We start from the raw sequence: 19,354 nt of genomic DNA on the forward strand, positions 1-19,354 counted from the left end.
TGCTGGGAGAAGGAAAAGGTAAAGATTGGTTCCAGCCAGACAAGGAGGCTTGTTTGCCATGGAGACAGTTCACACAATTCTGACACGTCAGACTATCTTGCAGAGATGGGAACACAGAAAACCACCAGGAATGTTTAGTTCCACATAACTGTGACCGTCGGGTCAGGAATGCAAAAATGGACAGACCTAGTGGTCACTGGGTCTTCTTGGCCTCTTGCCTATGTAATCACATTAAATAAATCTTTTTTTTCCTGCTTTTCACTATTTGATTGACCTGCTGAGGACAAGTGGCTGATTACAGCTTGCTAGTGCTACTAGGATACAAGCTCTGATCCTAACAATGTTGGTAACATCAGGATTTCTCACTTTAACACCAATGCCTCCAGCAGTACGTGCTTACTGTATATTTGCCAACCAACATAGCTGAGATTCTAAGCTTACTCTATTTTTTATATATTTTGGGTTTTAAGCTATCAATCCAATCATCTGCTGTCTGGCCTAAAATCTCCAGGAAGTTCCTCTTCCTGGAATGCTTTTCCTGAGACTCTGACTTTTTCCTTCCTTGTTCTTTGGATAGTAGCATAAACATTCTGCAATTCAAGGGCGTCATCCAGGACCTAAGTGGCCTGTGCTCTCACCACTCTACTGAGGTAGCTGATTAGTTAGTCCCCTTAGGGGCACAGAATGAAATCTGCGCTTGTCTTGTACACTGGCCTCGTGTTCTCCACTGACACTCTTGTTCAGGGCCTCTGCACACAGGACCACAGCTGGGTATATGCGCCTCACCATCGTAATGCCAGTGCTAGCTGGACAGGAGGAAAGAGGCCATGGAGGAAGGGCAGATAACCACCCCTCCACACTCTGCTTCAGTTGAGTCAAGCAGGAAAGATACTCAAGCCGTTCCAAGGCTCCAGTCACAAACTATTTGGTTAAAATGAGGGGGGAAATGCCATGTGGAGAAATGACTTCTGAGGCAAACAATGGGAGGAAGTAAGTGGCATGACTCAGCAGAACTTGAATCTTCAGAGCAGGCTCACTGTGGGCGTGACTCAGCAGAACTCCCCAACTTTGCATAACCTGGTCATGAGAGCCTGACTCTTTGTGTTGTACTTTGGGGACACAATATTTTCTACGGAAGAAAAATGGTATAGAAAGCACTGTTCCTTCTCTTGCTTTAAAATACCATCTCAGCAGACAAGGTGCTATGAAAAGACACTAGCGCCATGGCAAGCTTTCTCAGCCAAGACACATTACCTTCCTAGTCTCTTGGAAATAGCAGGAAAGAGTCTGATCCTAGGGCAACAATGGAATCTGCACTCCTTGGCTTATTCTGGTGAAATGAACTTGCCAAGTGGAATCTTGGGTTTTATTCAGAGGAGGGTGGTTTCAGGTAAGTGAGAGAAACTCTGGGTTATTATTCAAATGTTCTTCTGCAGAAACATTATTTGAATGCTCCAGTATTTAACCTTCTCAAGTCATGCATGCAGTTTTAGAGTAGAAACTTACACTGTGCAAAATTCCCCCAGAAAGAGTGACTTTGGACAATTTTATCTACTCAGGGAAATGTCATGTTTCTTTTTTTCCAGGTTAGAGGGGTTTGAAGCCAGCTCCCCAGACTGCATTTCTGTATCTTCACATTCATTCCTGTCAGCAGGATCACCTTTTATCCTGTGTCTAGGTGCCATCTGTGTTTTTATGCACTCAATGCAGTTTCTTTAAGTTAATTCAGCCTTGAAATATTAACATATTTCTCTAAAAAAGGGAAACTCATTTCCCCTGCTGGCAAAGTGACAACAGCATCGGTGTCCATGAAGAAGAGTAATTGCGGGGAGACTGAGCAGAGCCCATGCCAACTGTCTTGTCTGCTGTAGAGGACTCTGAGCCTCAGGCCTGAGCAGCTGCCAAAGGCCTTCTAGCACCTAATTAAAATAACCTCCTTGTTATGGCCACTGGAATAGGCAGGTGAAAAGTGGAGGAGGAGTGGTTGCTCCTGTTTGCTTCACTGCCATGCTTTGGTAATACCTAAAGATGTTACTCCAGAGGTAAGGACACCTGACAAATATGATCACGGCAATGATGGCCCTAACAGCTCTATCCCAAAGATGAACAATTACCCCGAAACCACAAAGACTCTGCCTTCTCCCTATGCTCTCCAGAATCCTGAGAGGACTCTGCTTACACAGGACTTCAGTTCCTCTGCTTTCCCATCCACGTCTTCTGCCGGAAGGTATTGCAAATGGAAGAAGCTATGATTTCTAATAAGTATAGCTCACCGCAGCTCTTGAGCATATATTGCTGGCTCACAACATGAAAAACCCAGGAGAGGAGGAAAACAGAACTGAGCGGTTGTGTGGGGTGCTCGGAAATAATCCCCACGCAGCAAGCAGATGGATGAAAGGAAGAGTGAGCAGGCCACACGTCAGCTTGCGTAAAAGGTCGCCTCACCCCATTCTTCACCATATGCTATGAAATACGCTTAACTTGTGGACATGGGATAGTTAGGTTATGAAACTGATCCAATATGGCCTTGCTGAGATGTTAAAGGGGCTCTGAGTGCACAAGAGGAGACACAATTGATGAAAAGTAGGAGAGGGCAGATTCCTATTACTGTGGCTGAGCGATATACACCAGGGTTTTCAATGACTGTTCAAAGGTATCAGTTCCAATATGTTTGAAGCATAATTTAACTTTAAACAATGCTACACAGATTTACTTGCCACTGGGCTTTTTAATGTCTGTATACAGAGAGTAGTTCACCAAGAGGTGTAATGTCTCCAGTTTCCCAACCATACTTACCTATGCCTCTCTTCTTCTTGTGTAACACTATACAGAGAATAGATTGTTGGGTAAACTGAGTTATGTAATATCCTCCTGGATGTGTAACTTGGTTAAAAAAAATTCCTTGTAGACATATGATGGGTGGGATGCACTGGTGATATTTAGTAGCTGCAAAGTTAGAGTATTGTATAGTATTGTATAGTATAGTATTGTATAATATGTATTGTATAGTAACAATACAGGCTTGATTAGGATTTTGGCTTGGGAACATGTAAATGAGACATGGGCGACAGCTGGATGTAACAAAACAAGATGCAAAAAGCTCCAACAGGAGTCAGGCTACCCTAGGCAGGCTTACCAGCTAATGGGAGATAGCTTTAGGATTACCAGAATCAAATGCCAGAAATAACAGAGTTCAGCAGTGGGAAAATCCGCAAGGAGAAATGAGAGGGAGGAGAAGAGGAAATAAAAGCTTCAAAGGAAGCAAATGATGACAAAGACTCCCAGTAAATGAAAGAGGTAGGGAGCCTGCAGAACCACACACAAAAAGGTCATTTATCTTCCCAGGTAAAAGCAGACAGAAGCAGAGGAAACCTGCCATCCCTGAACTGTGATGAGGTGAGAGACCCCAACTCGAGATTTTTAGACCCCTAGCAATTAGCCTAGACATAGAGCAACTTGTTTTTTTTCCCTCTCAGTCTGGAAAACCGTCAACCTTAAGATAGCGCTTCTCCCCTGCTCAAAGGACTAGTGCTCTCTCCCTGCTCAGAGTAACTGTGTTTGCCCAAGATAACCTGTAACCTCCCGCTGAGCCATGAATTGCCGCTTGATTTCCCCATTCTTTATGACACAGATCACTGCCTAAGCCTCCCCTCCCCTTTTTATTTATAGTCTTCTTTAAAAAACCCCTGCGCAGAGCTGGGGGCCCAGTACAGTGGAGAAATAAACTTGTGTGTTTGCATCAAGAACGGTCTCTCATGAATTTTTGGGACATCATCTTATCCTGAGGCTTGAGTGAGGATTTCCCGGGATTTGGGGAGTCTTTCAGAGGGAAAGGTAAAGAAGAGCTCTGTGCATTGTGGAGGGGGAGGGGAGGATGAAAAGGAAGTACGTCACAGGAATAAAGAAAGAGACAGAAAGAAACTTGAGTGCTGAGAGATCTTGGACTCTGTGTATGTCTTCAGCACTGCAGGGATGGCTACCTCGGAGCCTCACACCCTTCCTTTCTCATAGCAGACATTATAAGCTGATCACGACACTCTCTTCCTTCTGGATATAAATTTATCTTGAAATCCTCAACACACCATACTAGGTAACTCCTAGCAGTTTGTTAGACTTGAGCTTGATTATGATGCCTGTGTTCTGTGTGTGTTAAACAAATCAGAATACTGTCTGTGATGGCTTTGTCATAGTCTCTGATGAAAGAAGACTCAAAAGAGCATCCTTGGCCACAAAAGCTCAACAGCTTGACATGAGGAGTTTATGTGCGTGGATGCCATAACCTCTACAGACGTGTTCAGACGCACTATTTCAGGTATCCCCTAACACTAACGTAGGTATCTTATACTCCGACAGCCCCAAGGTAATACAAATCTATCCATCATTTATGTTCTCTCACCTAGTAGAGTGACCTGAGTTACCTTGTTAAAATGTCCCTTGTGAAACAGCAGGTGGGAAAAAGCAAAGCTTTCTTCCCTTCCTCTCTGGTGCCCCATAAGGAGTCAGTCACTCCTTTAAAAAGTTTGGCAGAAGCATTGCTCCCCCAACCCCACTGTAACACACACAGTTGAAAAGCTTCTGTAAACACAACAGCACAATAGCATTGATAAAGATCTGGCCTCTTGAGGAACTGTTAGACTTTTATCAATGGCAGTGAAACTGTAGTATCTTCAGAGTGTGGGGGCAGGGCGTGGGACAGCATGCAGCAAGTCACATTGGCCTCCATTCCCTCCTGAATGCTCATTAACATCCCCCTACACACACACACACACACACACACACACACACACACACACACACACTTCTGGCCATCTGAAGCATTGCCTATTCATACAAAAAACCACTTGAAGGCATACAATACCCTCAGCCTGTCTTCAGCCTGAGGGAGAGCAACATTCAATGCTTCCTTTGAACTATTTTATTTGAACACCCTGGTGAGTTATTCATGGTCTGCCAAACAGTTCCTAATGCTCTAAGGAGGGCTGGGGAGGGTTCCCTTCTGATGACTCTTGTGGACTAATGCCAGCCTCAAAGATAAGGATGTTCATTCTACTATGCAGGATCATGGAGAGTGAGAAAGAAAGCGGTGGTGGTGGGGGGGAAGGGAGCAGTGACCTCTCTTTGCTCTGTGAGGCTTGGGAGCTTTGTCTCCAAAACAGATAAATAAATCTCCACTGCTGTCAGCCATTGCTCCAGCAATGGACTGGCCCACCTCGGGCCCTTCTATGGCAGCCAGAAGATGCTTCCCAACACATCTATTCCTCTTTGCCACAAGGCCATTGCTAACCAACCACAGCACCATTCATGAGCTCTTCACTCCCACGGTGCTTCATAATATTAGAGCAGATGTCTTCTGTAGCCCAAGAAAGGCCTATTCAGAAGCTGGTTTCATGCCTCCCTGGTCTCTCATCTCAAGCTGCCTTTTCCTCTATTTATAGTCGTATTTGTCTCCAAGTACCCATGGATATCCGTTCTGACCTCCTCTACCCTTCATGAATACCCACTGATGCTCGAGACCTTATATCAAATCACAGAGTACCTAAAAATAACCTACCTACCTTCATTTATAGACTCAGAACCTTCGGTGGGTCACAGGTACCTACTCTAGAAAGAGTTGCACTGTCATGTTTAGAGAGTAATGACAACTCTATACACAATCTGTGCCCACACAATATTCTTTTTGTTTGTTTTCGGTTTTTGTTTTATGGAGACACTCTATCTCTATGTAAGCTGCCTCTCCTACAACAACATACTATGCTTGCCGTGTAGCCAGACTGGCTTTGAACTGGCAGAGATCGGCCTGCAAGTGCTGGGCTTAAACGCAATGCCTGGCCAACATTCTGTTGTTGTTTTGTCAAGAAGTTTCAACCCACAGTTGGTTGAATATAAAGATGTAGAAAGTATAGGCGGGCTGTATTTATGAATACACATTTGTGACTGCTTCCCTGATGTACACACACACACACACACACACACAGAGAGAGAGAGAGAGAGAAAGAGAGAGAGAGAGAGAGAGAGAGAGAGAGAGAGAGAGAGAGAGAGAGAAGCTTAGGGCTTCAGAAATGGAACTTTTTCTTGAACTCCCCATTGTAGCTTTTTTTTTGTTTATGTCCTGGGTATTCAAAGTTTCTAGGCTAATATCCACTTATCAGTGAGTGCATACCCATTGTACCTTTGAAGGAGCTTGGATTCTTGTCATAGCTGCCAAATAAAACTGGTGTTAAGGCGGCAGATGTACCGGGGTTGGTAGACTGCCTGCCTCAAATGTATGAAGTTCTGAGTTTGACCCCAGTACTCCATAAACCAGGTGTGTTGACATAATTCTGAGATCCCAGCATTTGGGAAGTGAAGTCACGGTGTGTGTGTGTGGGGGGGGGGCGGGTCATAAACTCAAGGTCATCCTTGGCTACATAGTGACTTTGAGGCAAGCCTTGGCTACATGGAATTCTGGTTTTTTTTTTTAAAGCATGAAGTCAAGTATGTATTGTATGATAAAAGCAGTATGGATCTTCTAGGTTCTTCTGGGAAAACAGACCTTTCTTTTGGAATTGGCACAAACAAAAGCAATGTCGACAACCTCTGTGAGATAACTATGGAGAAACTACTCACGTTGGTTTAGATGCCTCTGCTTGATCAGTCTGAAGTTTCTCTCCACCCTCCACCTCCATTGTGCAGTACACAATTCGATTTGGAGCCAAAGACTTAAGGCCTTGGACTTCCATGATCACCACCTGAAACGGAATCACATAAAATGGATTAAATCCTAATGCGGGGCAGTATCACCTGCAGGAAGAGAAACAGAGAAGAAGCCAGGCGGTGGCTCACACCTTTAGTCCCAGCACTTGGGAGGCAGAGACAGGAGGATTTCTGAGTTCGAGGCCAGCCTGGTCTACAAAGTGAGTTCCAGGACAGCTGGGGATATACAGAGAAACCCCGTCTCAAAACAAACAAACAAACAAACAAACAAAACCCAAAAGAGAAACAGAGAAGAAACAAAGACTTTGCAGTGAAAGTCAATTGGAAGGGGGAAGGTATGGCTTCCTGAGACTTTGTCAGTGACTCAGTGCCTTCTAGAGATGTAGTTGCTTACAATGTAGCAGACTGCTGTTGAGCGGGGACCTGCAGCTCACTCCCTCACTCTGCAGAGTTGTCAATTGTGTGGAGCCGCGCCCTGCTTAGTAAGCATCCGACCTGAGACACACTCCTTCCTGCCCTCCTCCCCTCCCTCCATTCTTCTGCCCCTTTCCTTTTTTATGTCTCTCTACTTCTTCCCATGCCTTTCTCTCTATTTCCTCCCTCTCCCCATTGCCCTCTTCCCTTGTTTTCCTTCTTTCTTTCTCTCTTTTTTTTTTTTTGGTCAGGGTCTCAATTGTCCAGGCTGATCTTATATTTGCTGTATAGCCCAGGCCTTGAACTATTACTAAGTAGCTAGGATTATAGGTCTAGCTCCACAATTATCCCACCAGGTTTAGTGAGATTTGCTCACAGAGTCAGACAGGTAAGGCGAGCTGGGCTACTCTTTGCATGTTAGCCAAATAGGAACCAGTTTCATTAAGAATATTGCAGCTCTTGGGTCAGCACTGGTTAGAAGCTCAGCCTGTGAGTTAGCGTTCCTCTGGATAGTAAGGTAAGCACAGTGCAGTACTAAGGTACAGAGCTACCAGCATCACGGAACTTTAGGGCTGTGGATCAGGCAGGAAGCAGCAGGGACTAAGGCAAGCCGGGGAGCACAGGCTCCGTCTGCAGGGGAACCTAAGGCTTCTCTGCCCTCAGCTCAGTGACCAGATACTCTGCTACAAGGGAGAAGTCTCAGTCAGAATTATTTTTCAGAAATTTGATTTTAGAAATGCTGGCACTCTCTGGAATCAAACATGCCAACTTTATGCATATCATTTTCACAGTTAGATCTTGAGCTCTCTATCTCCAGGCTAGCCCAAAGTCACGTACAACTTCTGCAAAGCCTTATCCCCATTCTAAACTCCAGTCACCTTCTGTTCTGACAGTTAGCAATGCACGAGCGTGCTCTGCCTCAGGAGCAAGAGGGAGAGAAAAGATTAACCATCAGAACAAAGCGACCTGTGTTAGTGACCTACACCCAGTAGCATTTGGGAAAAATCACTCTTGCCACAAAATAATGGCATTACAAAGGGAGAGAAGTGGCTGAGGGGGAAGACATGCTTCTAGGGGCCTTGAGTCAAGGGCCTTGATTCATTCCGAGTGTCTAAGCCCTCATTTTGCTGTGTGATAGCCCACGGCTTCTCAGCCAGAGTGTACAGGGATCTCTCGTAGAGCAGAGGCCCCAGGCTCCCCTTCCTGAGCATCTGCATAGTGGGTTGGCTCAAACCCAGGACTCCTCCTCTCCGATGGTTTCTCTGGTGATGCAGGGGCCACACTTGGAGATCACAACAGCTGCTGGGAATGTTGGGAAATGATATCACACTTAAGTCCCTGTGGGTTTTGTTTCTTTTTTTTTTTTTTTAAATCTTGATACGCATGTGCAGATGTACGTGTGGAAGCTGGAGGGCAGCCTCAGGCGTCAGGCCCCGTCTTCCACCTTGTGTGAGACTGCTTCCTTTGCACGCTGCAGTGTACAGTCCTGCCTGCTTTCCACATCACTGTAGGAGTGACGGGCACAGATGCTCACTACAGCTTCAGGCTGGATTCTACAGGTCTAAACTCTGGTCCCCACCCTTGTGTGGCAACAACTTTCCTCAGTGACTTTAGCTGTGAAGTGGGCATGTGATATGTACCTGTGAGGCTAGAAAGACAATGTCCATAACCAAACATTTTCATACTCGGGCAGAACCACATACATAGAGAAAAGGGGATTATGCCTTGGAAGGAGAACAACATAGAATCTGAAAGACCTCACTTTAAGTCGGATCCAGAGCCTTCATTAACTGTGTCATTTGCAAGTGTTAGGCTTTGCACATCTGAAAACACCTCCCAGGGCTTCTGTGAAAAAGGATTCACAGAGCTGCCCTCTGAAAATACCTGTAGCCTTTCCTGACTTCACGCTTTTGCCCACAGCTACAGCCACAGTCACAGCACCGTGGGCCTGTTTTTTTTCATCTTGTCACAAACTGAGCCATTCAATTCTCTGATTATTTGAAAAACATTTCTCTGAATGGTCCTGCCCTGACGCCAGGCCGGCTGGTCTATCCCACCAGCTCCTGTCTCCGCTCACTGTGTTCTGCCCCCCAAACATGTCCGGGAATAGAGGCGCAAAGGCTTTGGCTGGCGGTTTTTACTACAGTGTGCATTTAGTTTCCCAGTGAAAATGTATGCAGGGACCCAAGGGCATTGCAACGTGTGCTTCTTTTTACAAGGTGAAGCCATTGAATCCTCTGTGCAGAGAGCGTGGCCTCACCTGCACCCATATCCCAGGTACCCAGCTGTTTGATATTGAGGACTAATCATGCATTAGAAAGTTACATAGTTAAAAGCCTCATGAAAGTCAATAAAATACTTTTCTCCCTACTCCCATATGTTAGAAGACAAGAGTGGCTAGGGAATATATCGCCACTTTTACCTCAGGTAGCAGTACGTAAAAAAAATAAAAAAGTCTGTGAGATTACACTGGTAACTTTTCTCACACAGAGAGTTCTGTATTTAATCGAGATCCACCTCTTCTGACACAGTGACACGAAGACAGAATGATTGGAGAAAAAAAAATGACATCCCCAGTTAAGACACAGCGTCCCTAATGATAAACCAGAAGATAAGTTATCCTTTCTATCCAAACAACAATTAAATGTACAAAGCTGTGTTCATGTCTCCTGATCTCTCCAAATCTGAGGTCATCAGACAATTCCTGTAGGATTTAATGTCCTCCCTTTCTCTCTGACTGTCTCTCATACAAGAAAGGATTTTGAACATTTCTTTTTTTTTTTTTTTACCATAAGGCAATAATAAATGTTTGTGGAAATAAAGTGACGTAGCTTCACTTGAATATTATAAAAATGTATCAAAATATTACAGGGTACTTAATAAACATCTGTGTGTGAGTTAAATGTGTATATGTATTGTGTATGTGTGTGTGTTTGTATGTATGTACAGATCCTGAGTAGTTTTGGCCGTTGATAAGTTTTAAGTGGTCCTTTAACTTTGGTGTATTTAAGAAATACATAAATCCAAGGCAAGTGGAGCAGGCTGGTAATTGCTGGTACTCAGGAGGCAGTGGCAGTAGGGTTGCAAGTTCAAAGCCCACAAAGGATACAGAGTAAATTCAGAGCCAGCCTGGGCAACTGAGAGAAACATTCAGAATAAAATGTAGAGACTAGAAGTAAAAACGGTCCAGGGGTAGAGGGTTGGGAAGAACATGCAAAGCCTGCGTTCAGTCCCCAGAACCACAATGCAAAGTAAGCAAGTCCTGTGCTTGAATAGCTTGTTCCTGCACATCCCAGTCTGCCCTGCGTCCACACAGCTTCCCCAAGGCACATTTTAGGAGCCATACAATACTCCCACTCTGGGTACAGCTCTGGGATTTTTTTAATATGCTTACCAAGCTGCGAGGCAATCATTGATCAAGATCAAGCTGAATTGATCATATATCTCATTGATACTAAACTCTCTAATCCGATAGGTTAGCCTTCTATATATTAGTGCTCAATACGAGCGGGGCCATAGTATCATATCACTTGTGCAAGAAGTCAGCTTGTTGTACTAAGTATTATGTTGATTAGGTTCATTCATATCGACATGTGCATCTGCTGTATAGTATTTTTTTACCTGCTGTATAGTATTCTGCTATGCACACATGTTGCATTTTCCTCTTATCCATTCATCCATTGTGTAGGATTAAGGTTGTTACTATTCTCTAAACGCATTTGTGTGGACGTGTGACTTTAGCTCTATTGGGTTGCTCTCTAAGCATAGAATAGCTAGATAAATAACAGTTGTATATTGAGCCTTTTGAAAAAAAATGCTAACTTAATGTCTAAAGTAGCTGTGTCTTTTTAGGCTCCATTCACCTATAGACTTGGGTTAGATGGAACCAAGCAGTTCTTAGCTGTCTGAACCAGTTTCCCAGTGAAATCTGATGCTGGTAGATCATTCAAAAGGAAATACATGAAGCGCCTGCATGGAGAGAGATATAGAGGAATGCATTGACTCTCCTAGAGCACTCCTCTGCATTGGCCTGGGCCCAGTCTTTTTTTGGAGGCTGAGATCAACAAAACAAAACGAAACGAAATGAAACAAAACAAAACAGAATGCTTCACAGTGACTCTACTTTAGAGCCTCTAGGAAAGACAATGAGGAAAATAAAAAACAAAACCAAAAACAAACAACTCTTTCTAATGGCTCTAGATCTCAGGTCTCAAATGGTAATGTAGGCTTCTAAAACTTAAGCTTTCTAAATTGCCAAAAGTCTTTCCAGAATCCTTCAGTACTGCCTTAAGACAGGGACAATAATTGAAAATTACATTTGTCAGGGGATGGTAAACCTGCAGATTAGGTGACCCATCCTAGCAGGCTGTTAATTTAGTAACTATTCTAGGACTGAAGGGAGAAAGCAAGATGGCTATGCTAAGCGCACGGTCTCTTTAGCTGTCTTACCACACCAGCACACTTTCAGAGCTTTGGAGCTTTTTACCTCCAAGGAGAAGGACAGCAGGACGTCGGACTTGGACAGCTGGTTCTCACTCTCCTCGCCCATGTCGATGATGGAGGCGTTGTGGCTGCGCTTCAGTTTCTGCAGCTTGAACTCCCCGCCCTTGGACACCGGCATGCTCTCCAGGTTAGCCATGAGCAGGTTGACGGAGGACTTCAGCTCCTCAATGTACATGTTTTCCATTTCTTTGGATACAAACTTAGGAAATTTGCGTTCCTTGTAAAAGAAAGGACAAAGTATAATCAGAGTGGAGACCTGACTCCGCATTAAAGGTTTCCACACCAGAGACAGATATGACCATACCAACCACTAACAAACTTGCCCTGGTGTTATGGAAGTGTGTTAGGAAAACATTCCATCTGGATGTGGAGACAGCTTTTTCTAGTTAGTTATAATCTCTCTAAAGGTAGGAACATAGACATAGACATCTAGTAAGGAAGAAGAGTAAAATGTTTGATTATAGCTCTGTTCTTTGCCATGGTTCTCTCCAGCAAATTGGATTTGTGGAAAGAAAAATGGGTGAGGTTTTTTTTGTTTGTTTGTTTTCAAATATAATCCAAGTTCCAGCATTATTTTTCCTTCTTTATCAAATGCAGCTGAGTTGTTTGTAAGTTATGGGAACAGAAGTACACCCTATTTCTGGATATCTGTAGAGATTTTTCTCCCATAAATGATTCAAAAGATTGAGATGTTTCAATCATAGCCTGTGGCTATTTCTAAGATGAATACTTAACTGTCCTCAAGAAAAATTGAAAATGTTCACAAAGTAAAGAAGAACCTGGTTGCAAGTGTTTGGGAAAGTAGTGACAGTGAGTAAGAACTGGCCACTGTTGTTCTGTCAGCTCCAGCTCCTGTGGGGAAGGCAACACTCCAATCATGCTACAAGCTTGTCCACTTGGACCTCTATGCTTCCTGAGTGCCTTGAGCTGGACTGATGACCCTATCAAAGAGCCACTTCCAAGCTGGAAGATGAAATTTCCTATGAAACCCTAATCTTCAGCCTCCTAATTGATAGGGTGAGAGGCAAGCCAAATCTGTTTTTTTACAAGTTATAGACAAATCCAATTTAAACTGGTTTAAGTAACTCAAGGAAACAATTGGCTTGGAAATGTCCCAGGATGCACTCAGCTTCCAGCAAGGTTGAAACTAGAGTTCAGATGCTATAACCCCAAGTAAGCTTCTCCCCAAATCTTGCTTTGAAGATTCTCAGTATGGCTTGTAACCCTGACTGCTAATAATGAGAATTAGTGCCCATCAGCATTGATACAAACCCTGGGCATGTCTGTGGGCATTTCTGTATTAGGGTAACTGAAGCCCCTGCCTATTCCATGGGTATGGAGACTGACTGAAGAAAGGCACTATTGACCTTCATTGCTCTCTGCTTCCTAACTGGACACAATGCCACCAGCCACCTCACACCACCTGCTGCTGGGCTTTCGCTGCCAATGCCGCACTCTCAAAGTATGAACCAAAAGCATCCCTCCCTTCCTTAACTTGCTTCTGGTCAAATATTTGGGTCTAGAAACAGGAAAATTAACTGATACATCTGAATTGGCTCCAAACTTAGTGTGGTTCCACTCAATGTCCCTCTAACGTTGCTGAAGGTCTATACATCATGACATCATATCTCTGAGAGATCATCATTCACTATAAGGAATCTCCATATAGTTGAGGTGATCTTGATCTAGAGCACATGAGACATGAATTGGTCTGATAATTTTGCAGGCCAAGGAGTAAGATGCCGATTACATGGACGCTCAACTAAAGTCAATTGACCAATTCCGTTAAGTGGCCAGTAATCAAGCAGATTCACTGTTTTAAGCAACTGAATTGAGAAGCATCAAGAATGCAATGGGTCGTTATCAATGGAGCTGAAACAAAATGAACATTTCTCTTAGAGACTATTGAATCAATCCAATGATGAGTAAGCAAATAGGAGCAAAAGAAAGGGCAAGCCATAGAGAAGGAGGGCTAAAGAGAAAGGCCTGGGGGAAGGAATACAGGAAGGAGAAGGCAGACGAGGAGCAGCAGAAGCTGTTCAGAAGCATGGAAGTGAAGCCAGGCTCCCATCAACTGTCTAATTCCCACATGGTCTAGCATCTCCTCTTGAATGTCAGTTACTTGGTGTTGTGATTTAAATATAAAACGTCCCCCATAGAGACATGTGTTTTAACACTTATTTCCCTGGCTGACATCCTTTTGCTTGAGAAGGATATGGGGCCATTAGAAGGTGGAACCTTGCTTGAGGAACTGGGTCACTGGGGATGGACTTTGACGTTTCATTTGTTGTTGTCTCCCTGTATCCTGAGTGTAGATGATGTCATCATCAACCAGCTTCCTGATCCTGTCTGTTGCCATGTCTTCCTGACACGATGGATTCTATCTGTCTGAGACTGTAAGCCTAACTAAGCTCTTTTTCACTTAAGCTGCTTGTCAAGGTTATTTTATCACAGCAAAAGAAATGAAACTGATACACCTGGGAATCTCCTCTTCCTTTAAGTAATTCCCCTGACCATGTTAGCTAAGAGTGCAGGGCCTTCACTTCTATAGGTGCAGATATTCCTCTAAGGCTTGCTGAGTGATGCCATGGGCAGGGCCAGTCTCTGGCCTTAGCCAGGGGGTGTTTCCTAAGGGCTAGCCCCCCTTTTCTCTTGCTCAGTCATCCCTCTCAGCCTTTGTCTTCTTCCACATTCAACTTCAACAATGTCCATGTTGGGTCACCCCTCCTTTCTACTTTCAGGGTATCTTTTATTGAAATGGCCAGCTGTTTGTTTTCCTCTCAAGCCCTGTGTGAACCCTAGCCCTCAGTATGATGACATTTATGATGAGACCTCAAGGACACAACCCTTATGAACTGGATGATTGCCTTCCAACGAGGCCACAGTTAATGCATTTGCTCTGTCTTCCACGCATGGACAGGATGGAAAGATTTGGTCTAGGGGCCAAAGAAGGGGCTGAAAATTTGCTGCTGCCTTAACCTTGATCTTCCAGTGTTGTGGAACTATGAGAAACAAATTCTCAGAAATTTTTTTTTAAAAAGCAGCCTGACTAGACTAAGATAGCATACTTAAAATCAACAAATCATTTATGAGATATATTTGCTTACTGTCTGTCTTTCCTTCTGGCCTATGAATCAGGGTCATACAGTTTTGACATCCCACTAAAAGTCTTAACATCTACCATAATGTGTAACACTTAGTAAGCATTCAGTACACATGAATTGAGTGGCTGTGTCAATGGCTTGTCAAAAAATCTATATTAAATCTTAAAGTAGCTACCACCCAGCAGTGAGGGGAGGCAGGATGACCATTACTCAAGTTCTGAAAGAATGCTGGGGTCCTGCTGTCCCCAGGAGAGGGGACATTCCAGGGGAATGAGTATGACGGTCTCAAACCTATGTACCATACCGGAGTTCTGATCCCTTTCAGAAGCTTTGAATTAAACCACTTCCTGCTTAAGGGAGGTACTCACACTGTGTGGGCTTTCTGAATACTCTGTAGGTGGGTGTGTGAGCAGTGGGCTGGAAATAATAGTCACAATATTGACGAAGGTTAGTGGTGAGTCAATGAGATAGGCTCCCCAAAGCCTCATATCTCCAAACGTTCCCTTCACACTTGGAATTCCTGATTCTTAAACTACTTAAGGGTCTGTGGGGATCCTCAAAACTGGGACAAAGTTGGTACAGAGCCCTCAAGGCATGGGGACTTGAGATCTTGGCATCCTGACTTAGAGAACACACAAGCCAACGAACACTGTGACTATCACTAGAGAGACTCAGGTGGAGGGTACACCCATTTCCCCAAGGCTTCACTGTTACTGGGGGGTCAGGATGTATACAGGAGCATCATTGCAAACATTCTAGTAGACAACTCACGGATATGGATGCTTCCTGAGAGAACTGGTGGGGCTTCATAGAGGAGGTACATTGGCTAAAGGTCTGCTCAATTACAAAGAGTTTGCCTTGAGGTTCAGTTAACTGAGAACAGAGTAACTGATGTTTTCCCCTTACAGTGGAAGATGTAGCTAATCATGAATCTAAGAAGATTCAGATTAATAAAGATAGTCCACATGGTGCCTCCCACTTTTTCTACACATACTCCTTCTGGAGAGTAAAGAGATGACAGAGGAAGGTTGACTCATGGCCTCAACAGTCCCTATATCACAGGAAGGCTGCCAAATGGCAACATTTACACCCCAAGAGTTTAAAGTATGATATTTTGACCTTTCACCTTCATCTTTATTTTTCAAAAGTTGTGAAGTTCACATCATGAACCCCAATCCCACTTAACTACCTCACCCCTTGAACCTGCCCTCTACCCTTACAACCTTCCTCTCTAACAAAGGAAAAAAATCTCACTGTGATAGCTGCAGTGTGTCAGTGTATCCAACAGTATTCTTTTTTGTTCTCACTTCCCTGGTTGTCAAAGTTTATCGCAATGAGTTGTTGGTCTGGTACAAGGCCTTTTGTTTCTAGTACTCTATCAATACTGGATCTTCACTGGGACTCCTCTTGGATACCCTGTTACTGCCCTGTATCATGGAGATACTATAGCTTTGGGTCTCTAGAACCAGGCAATCATGCACTCTAGCAGTTCATCATTGGGGTAAATGTTGGAGGGGGCCAATTGAAATCCCTGGATCTGGTCCTGAAAGGTATCTGTGCTGGTCAGTTGCTAGCTCTCCTGTACCTATACCATTGGTGTGAACTATCCTGTCCTGCCCTGGCTGGCCCATCCAATGCCACCACCAAGGGGTAGAGCCAGTTCTTCTGCTGCCCTGCCCTCAGGGATGCCTTACCTGCAACCCCTACAACCAGGGGCTAGCTCTACCCTGCTGCCCAGGTGAGATGCATGGCTCACTCTCCCATGTGTTGCAGTCGATGTGCTAGAGATCGTCCAGCTGGCCCTGCCCCTCACCTGCTGCAGCATTTGGGAGAGCAGGCTCTGTACCTTGTCTGGACAGTACAGTAGAGCTGGTCCTGGTCATGGGGATTGTGGGTGAGCTGGCCCTGAGGGTATGAACCCAGGAGAGCCGACCCTGACTCTTGTCTGCTGTGAGGTGGCACCCATGAGTGAGAGTTGTCCTCCCTTCCTGTGGCTCTCAAGCAACTTGTCATGAACTGGCCATGTCCTTTATCTTCATTTTAAGGCTCAAAAATTAGCAAACATGGGATATTTGAAAGGGAAGTTAGTAAATAGGATCTTGCAATTCTACTACTAGTTATTGTCTTTGCCAAGAGGATGGGGGAGACAAAGAGAATAACATTTATGAAATAGTCTACCTTTTCCTAATCAGCTCTGAGAGAGTGCCTCAAGTCTGGTCTCTACTAGCTCTTACTTCTGACTCACTTAAGGGTGTGTGTGTGTGTGTGTGTGTGTGTGTGTGTGTGTGTATGATGTTTATGCTTGCATGCATAATGTATGTGTATATGTGCATATGATGTTTATGCTCACGTATGTCTGTGTGTACACATATGACATATATGTTTGCATGCATAATGTTTATGTACATATGTAGGTGTATGTGATATGATGTATATGCTTACTTACATGATGTCTATTCACACGTGTTTGTATGTGTATGTGTTGAATATGATGTATATGTTTATATGCATGGTGTGTGTATGTGTGTGTGTGTGTGTATGTGTATGTGTGTGTGTGTGTGTGAGAGAGAGAGAGAAAGAGAGAGAGAGAGAGAGAGCATATGCGTGCTCATGTGAGTGCAAGTACACATGTAGAGGTTTGAAGACAACTTTGGGTGCTGGTCCTTACTTTCTGTCTTTTGAAATGGGGTCTCTTTATTACGTGTTGCTGTGGATGCCAGGCTAACTGGCCCATGAGTTTTGCCGACAATCCTGCCCACGCTTTGCATCTTGTTATGAGAACACTTAGACCACAGACATGCTGTACCACACTTGGTTTCACGTGGGTTTGGCCTTTATGATCTCACGTTTGTACATCAAATGCTACTTGCAAAGCTGATCAGGCTAGCTCATATTTTACAGCATTCTATGTGTCACTCATGTGTCACGTGATTTACCTTTTTTCATCTTTCCTAGAGAGACAACTGCTGCTCTTTCTCTCCATTTCCAGGAAGCCAACGAGAAGGAAGGCTGTGGCTATGATATGGAACCCAGAAGCCTGGCTCCAAAGGTCAGCAGAGTGAGAGATGGGGCGCTGTGGTGATACCCCACTACACGAACACCCTGTGCCCATTTTATTTACAACACTTTATCAGCAGAGGTGGTTTATAGCTGACTCTTTCACAGTAATAGCTGCTCCACTTTCCTATTTATTTATTTATTTATTTATTTTAATTGATTTACATTTCAAGTGCTATCCCTTACCTGGTTTCCCCCTCTCCTGGAAACCCCCTATCCCATTCCTCCCGCTCCCCTGCTTCTATGATTCAGAGCCATGTGTACTCCTTGGTTGGTGACTTAGTTCCTGGAAGCTCTGGTGGGTCTGGTTGGTTGATATTGTTGTTCTTCCTGTAGGGTTGAAAACCTCTTCAGCTCCTTCAGTCAATTCTCTAACTCCTCCATTGGGGACCCTCCCCACACATGCACTCAGTGCTGGCTGCAAGCATCTGCCTATGGATTTGTAAGGCGCTGGGAGGGCCTCTCAGGAGACAGCTTTATCAGGTTCCTTTCAGCAAGCCTTTCTTAGTATCCACAATGGTGTCAGAGTTTGGTAACTGTATCTGGGATGAATCCCCAGTGGGACAGTCTCTGGATGGCCTTTCTTTCAGTCTCTGCTCTACACTTTGTCTCCATATTTGCTCCTGTGAGTATTTTGTTCCCCTTTCTGAGAAGGGCAGAAGCACCCACACTTTAGTCTTCCTTCTTCTTGAGCTTCATGGTCTGTGAGTTGTATCTTGGGTATTCAGAGCTTTTGGGCTAACATCCACTTATCATATGGCAACATCTTCATTGCCATAATACATAACATCTGTGTTCTTTTGTGATTGGGTTGCCTCATTCAGGATGATATTTTCTAGTTCCATCCATTTGCTTAAGAATTTCATGAATTCATTATTTTAATAGCTGAGTAGTACTCCATTATGTAAATGTACATTTTTCTCTATCCATTCCTCTGTTGAAGGACATCTAAGTTTTTTCTAGCTTCTGATAATTATAAATAAGGCTGCTATAAACACAGTGGAACATGTGTCCTTGTTATGCGTTGGAGAATCTTTTGGATATGTGCCAAGGAGTGGTACAGCTGGGTCCTCAGGTAATACTCTGTCCAATTTTCTGAGGAACCGCCAGACTGACTTCCACACTTTCCTAATCAACATGCACAGTGTGGGGTGAAGTGAAGTAATGAGGAACAGTGGGTACATCAGCAGCAAGAAGGACTGCTTTGGGAGGAGTTTGACATCATCAGTATAGAAGATTGGAGGAGCATTCTGGAGTCAGAAACAGTCTCTTGGGTCAGCCCCTCCATATTTGTTCTTTCCAATTGTTGTAAACAGGATGGGTTCCCTTCCCTTCTTGGATTCCTTCCACTTGGAAGGGTTTCAGAGGAACTGCTGAGCACTTAGTATTTTTTTCAGATTCCAATTTTACTGGGTTTTCCACTGCCTGATACAGGTGACAATCAGATCTGTCTATATCGATCTATTAAGGCAACCCTATGACTGCACCACTGTGTGCTACGCACTGGTGCTGCTGTAGAAGGTGAGTGCCAAGTGCAATATGAGGTCCTCTGATTGAAGAGTTCCATCACTCTTGGTGTAAAG

At 44.1% G+C, this 19,354-nt stretch overlaps 1 protein-coding gene across 1 annotated transcript in view; it reads right to left on the minus strand.

The window, feature by feature from the left end:
* Cadps (calcium dependent secretion activator) overlaps positions 1–19,354 on the minus strand; it is a 467,230-nt gene that overhangs the window by 226,630 nt on the left and 221,246 nt on the right. The window contains exons 5-6 of the mRNA XM_052190346.1: positions 11,594–11,827; positions 6,607–6,728 (exon numbers count right to left, since the gene is read on the minus strand). Coding sequence (XP_052046306.1) covers positions 6,607–6,728; positions 11,594–11,827 — 356 coding nt within the window. The remainder of the gene's footprint in view (positions 1–6,606; positions 6,729–11,593; positions 11,828–19,354) is intronic.

This window comes from Apodemus sylvaticus, chromosome 8 (genome assembly GCF_947179515.1).
Source record: "Apodemus sylvaticus chromosome 8, mApoSyl1.1, whole genome shotgun sequence".
NCBI lineage: Eukaryota > Metazoa > Chordata > Mammalia > Rodentia > Muridae > Apodemus > Apodemus sylvaticus.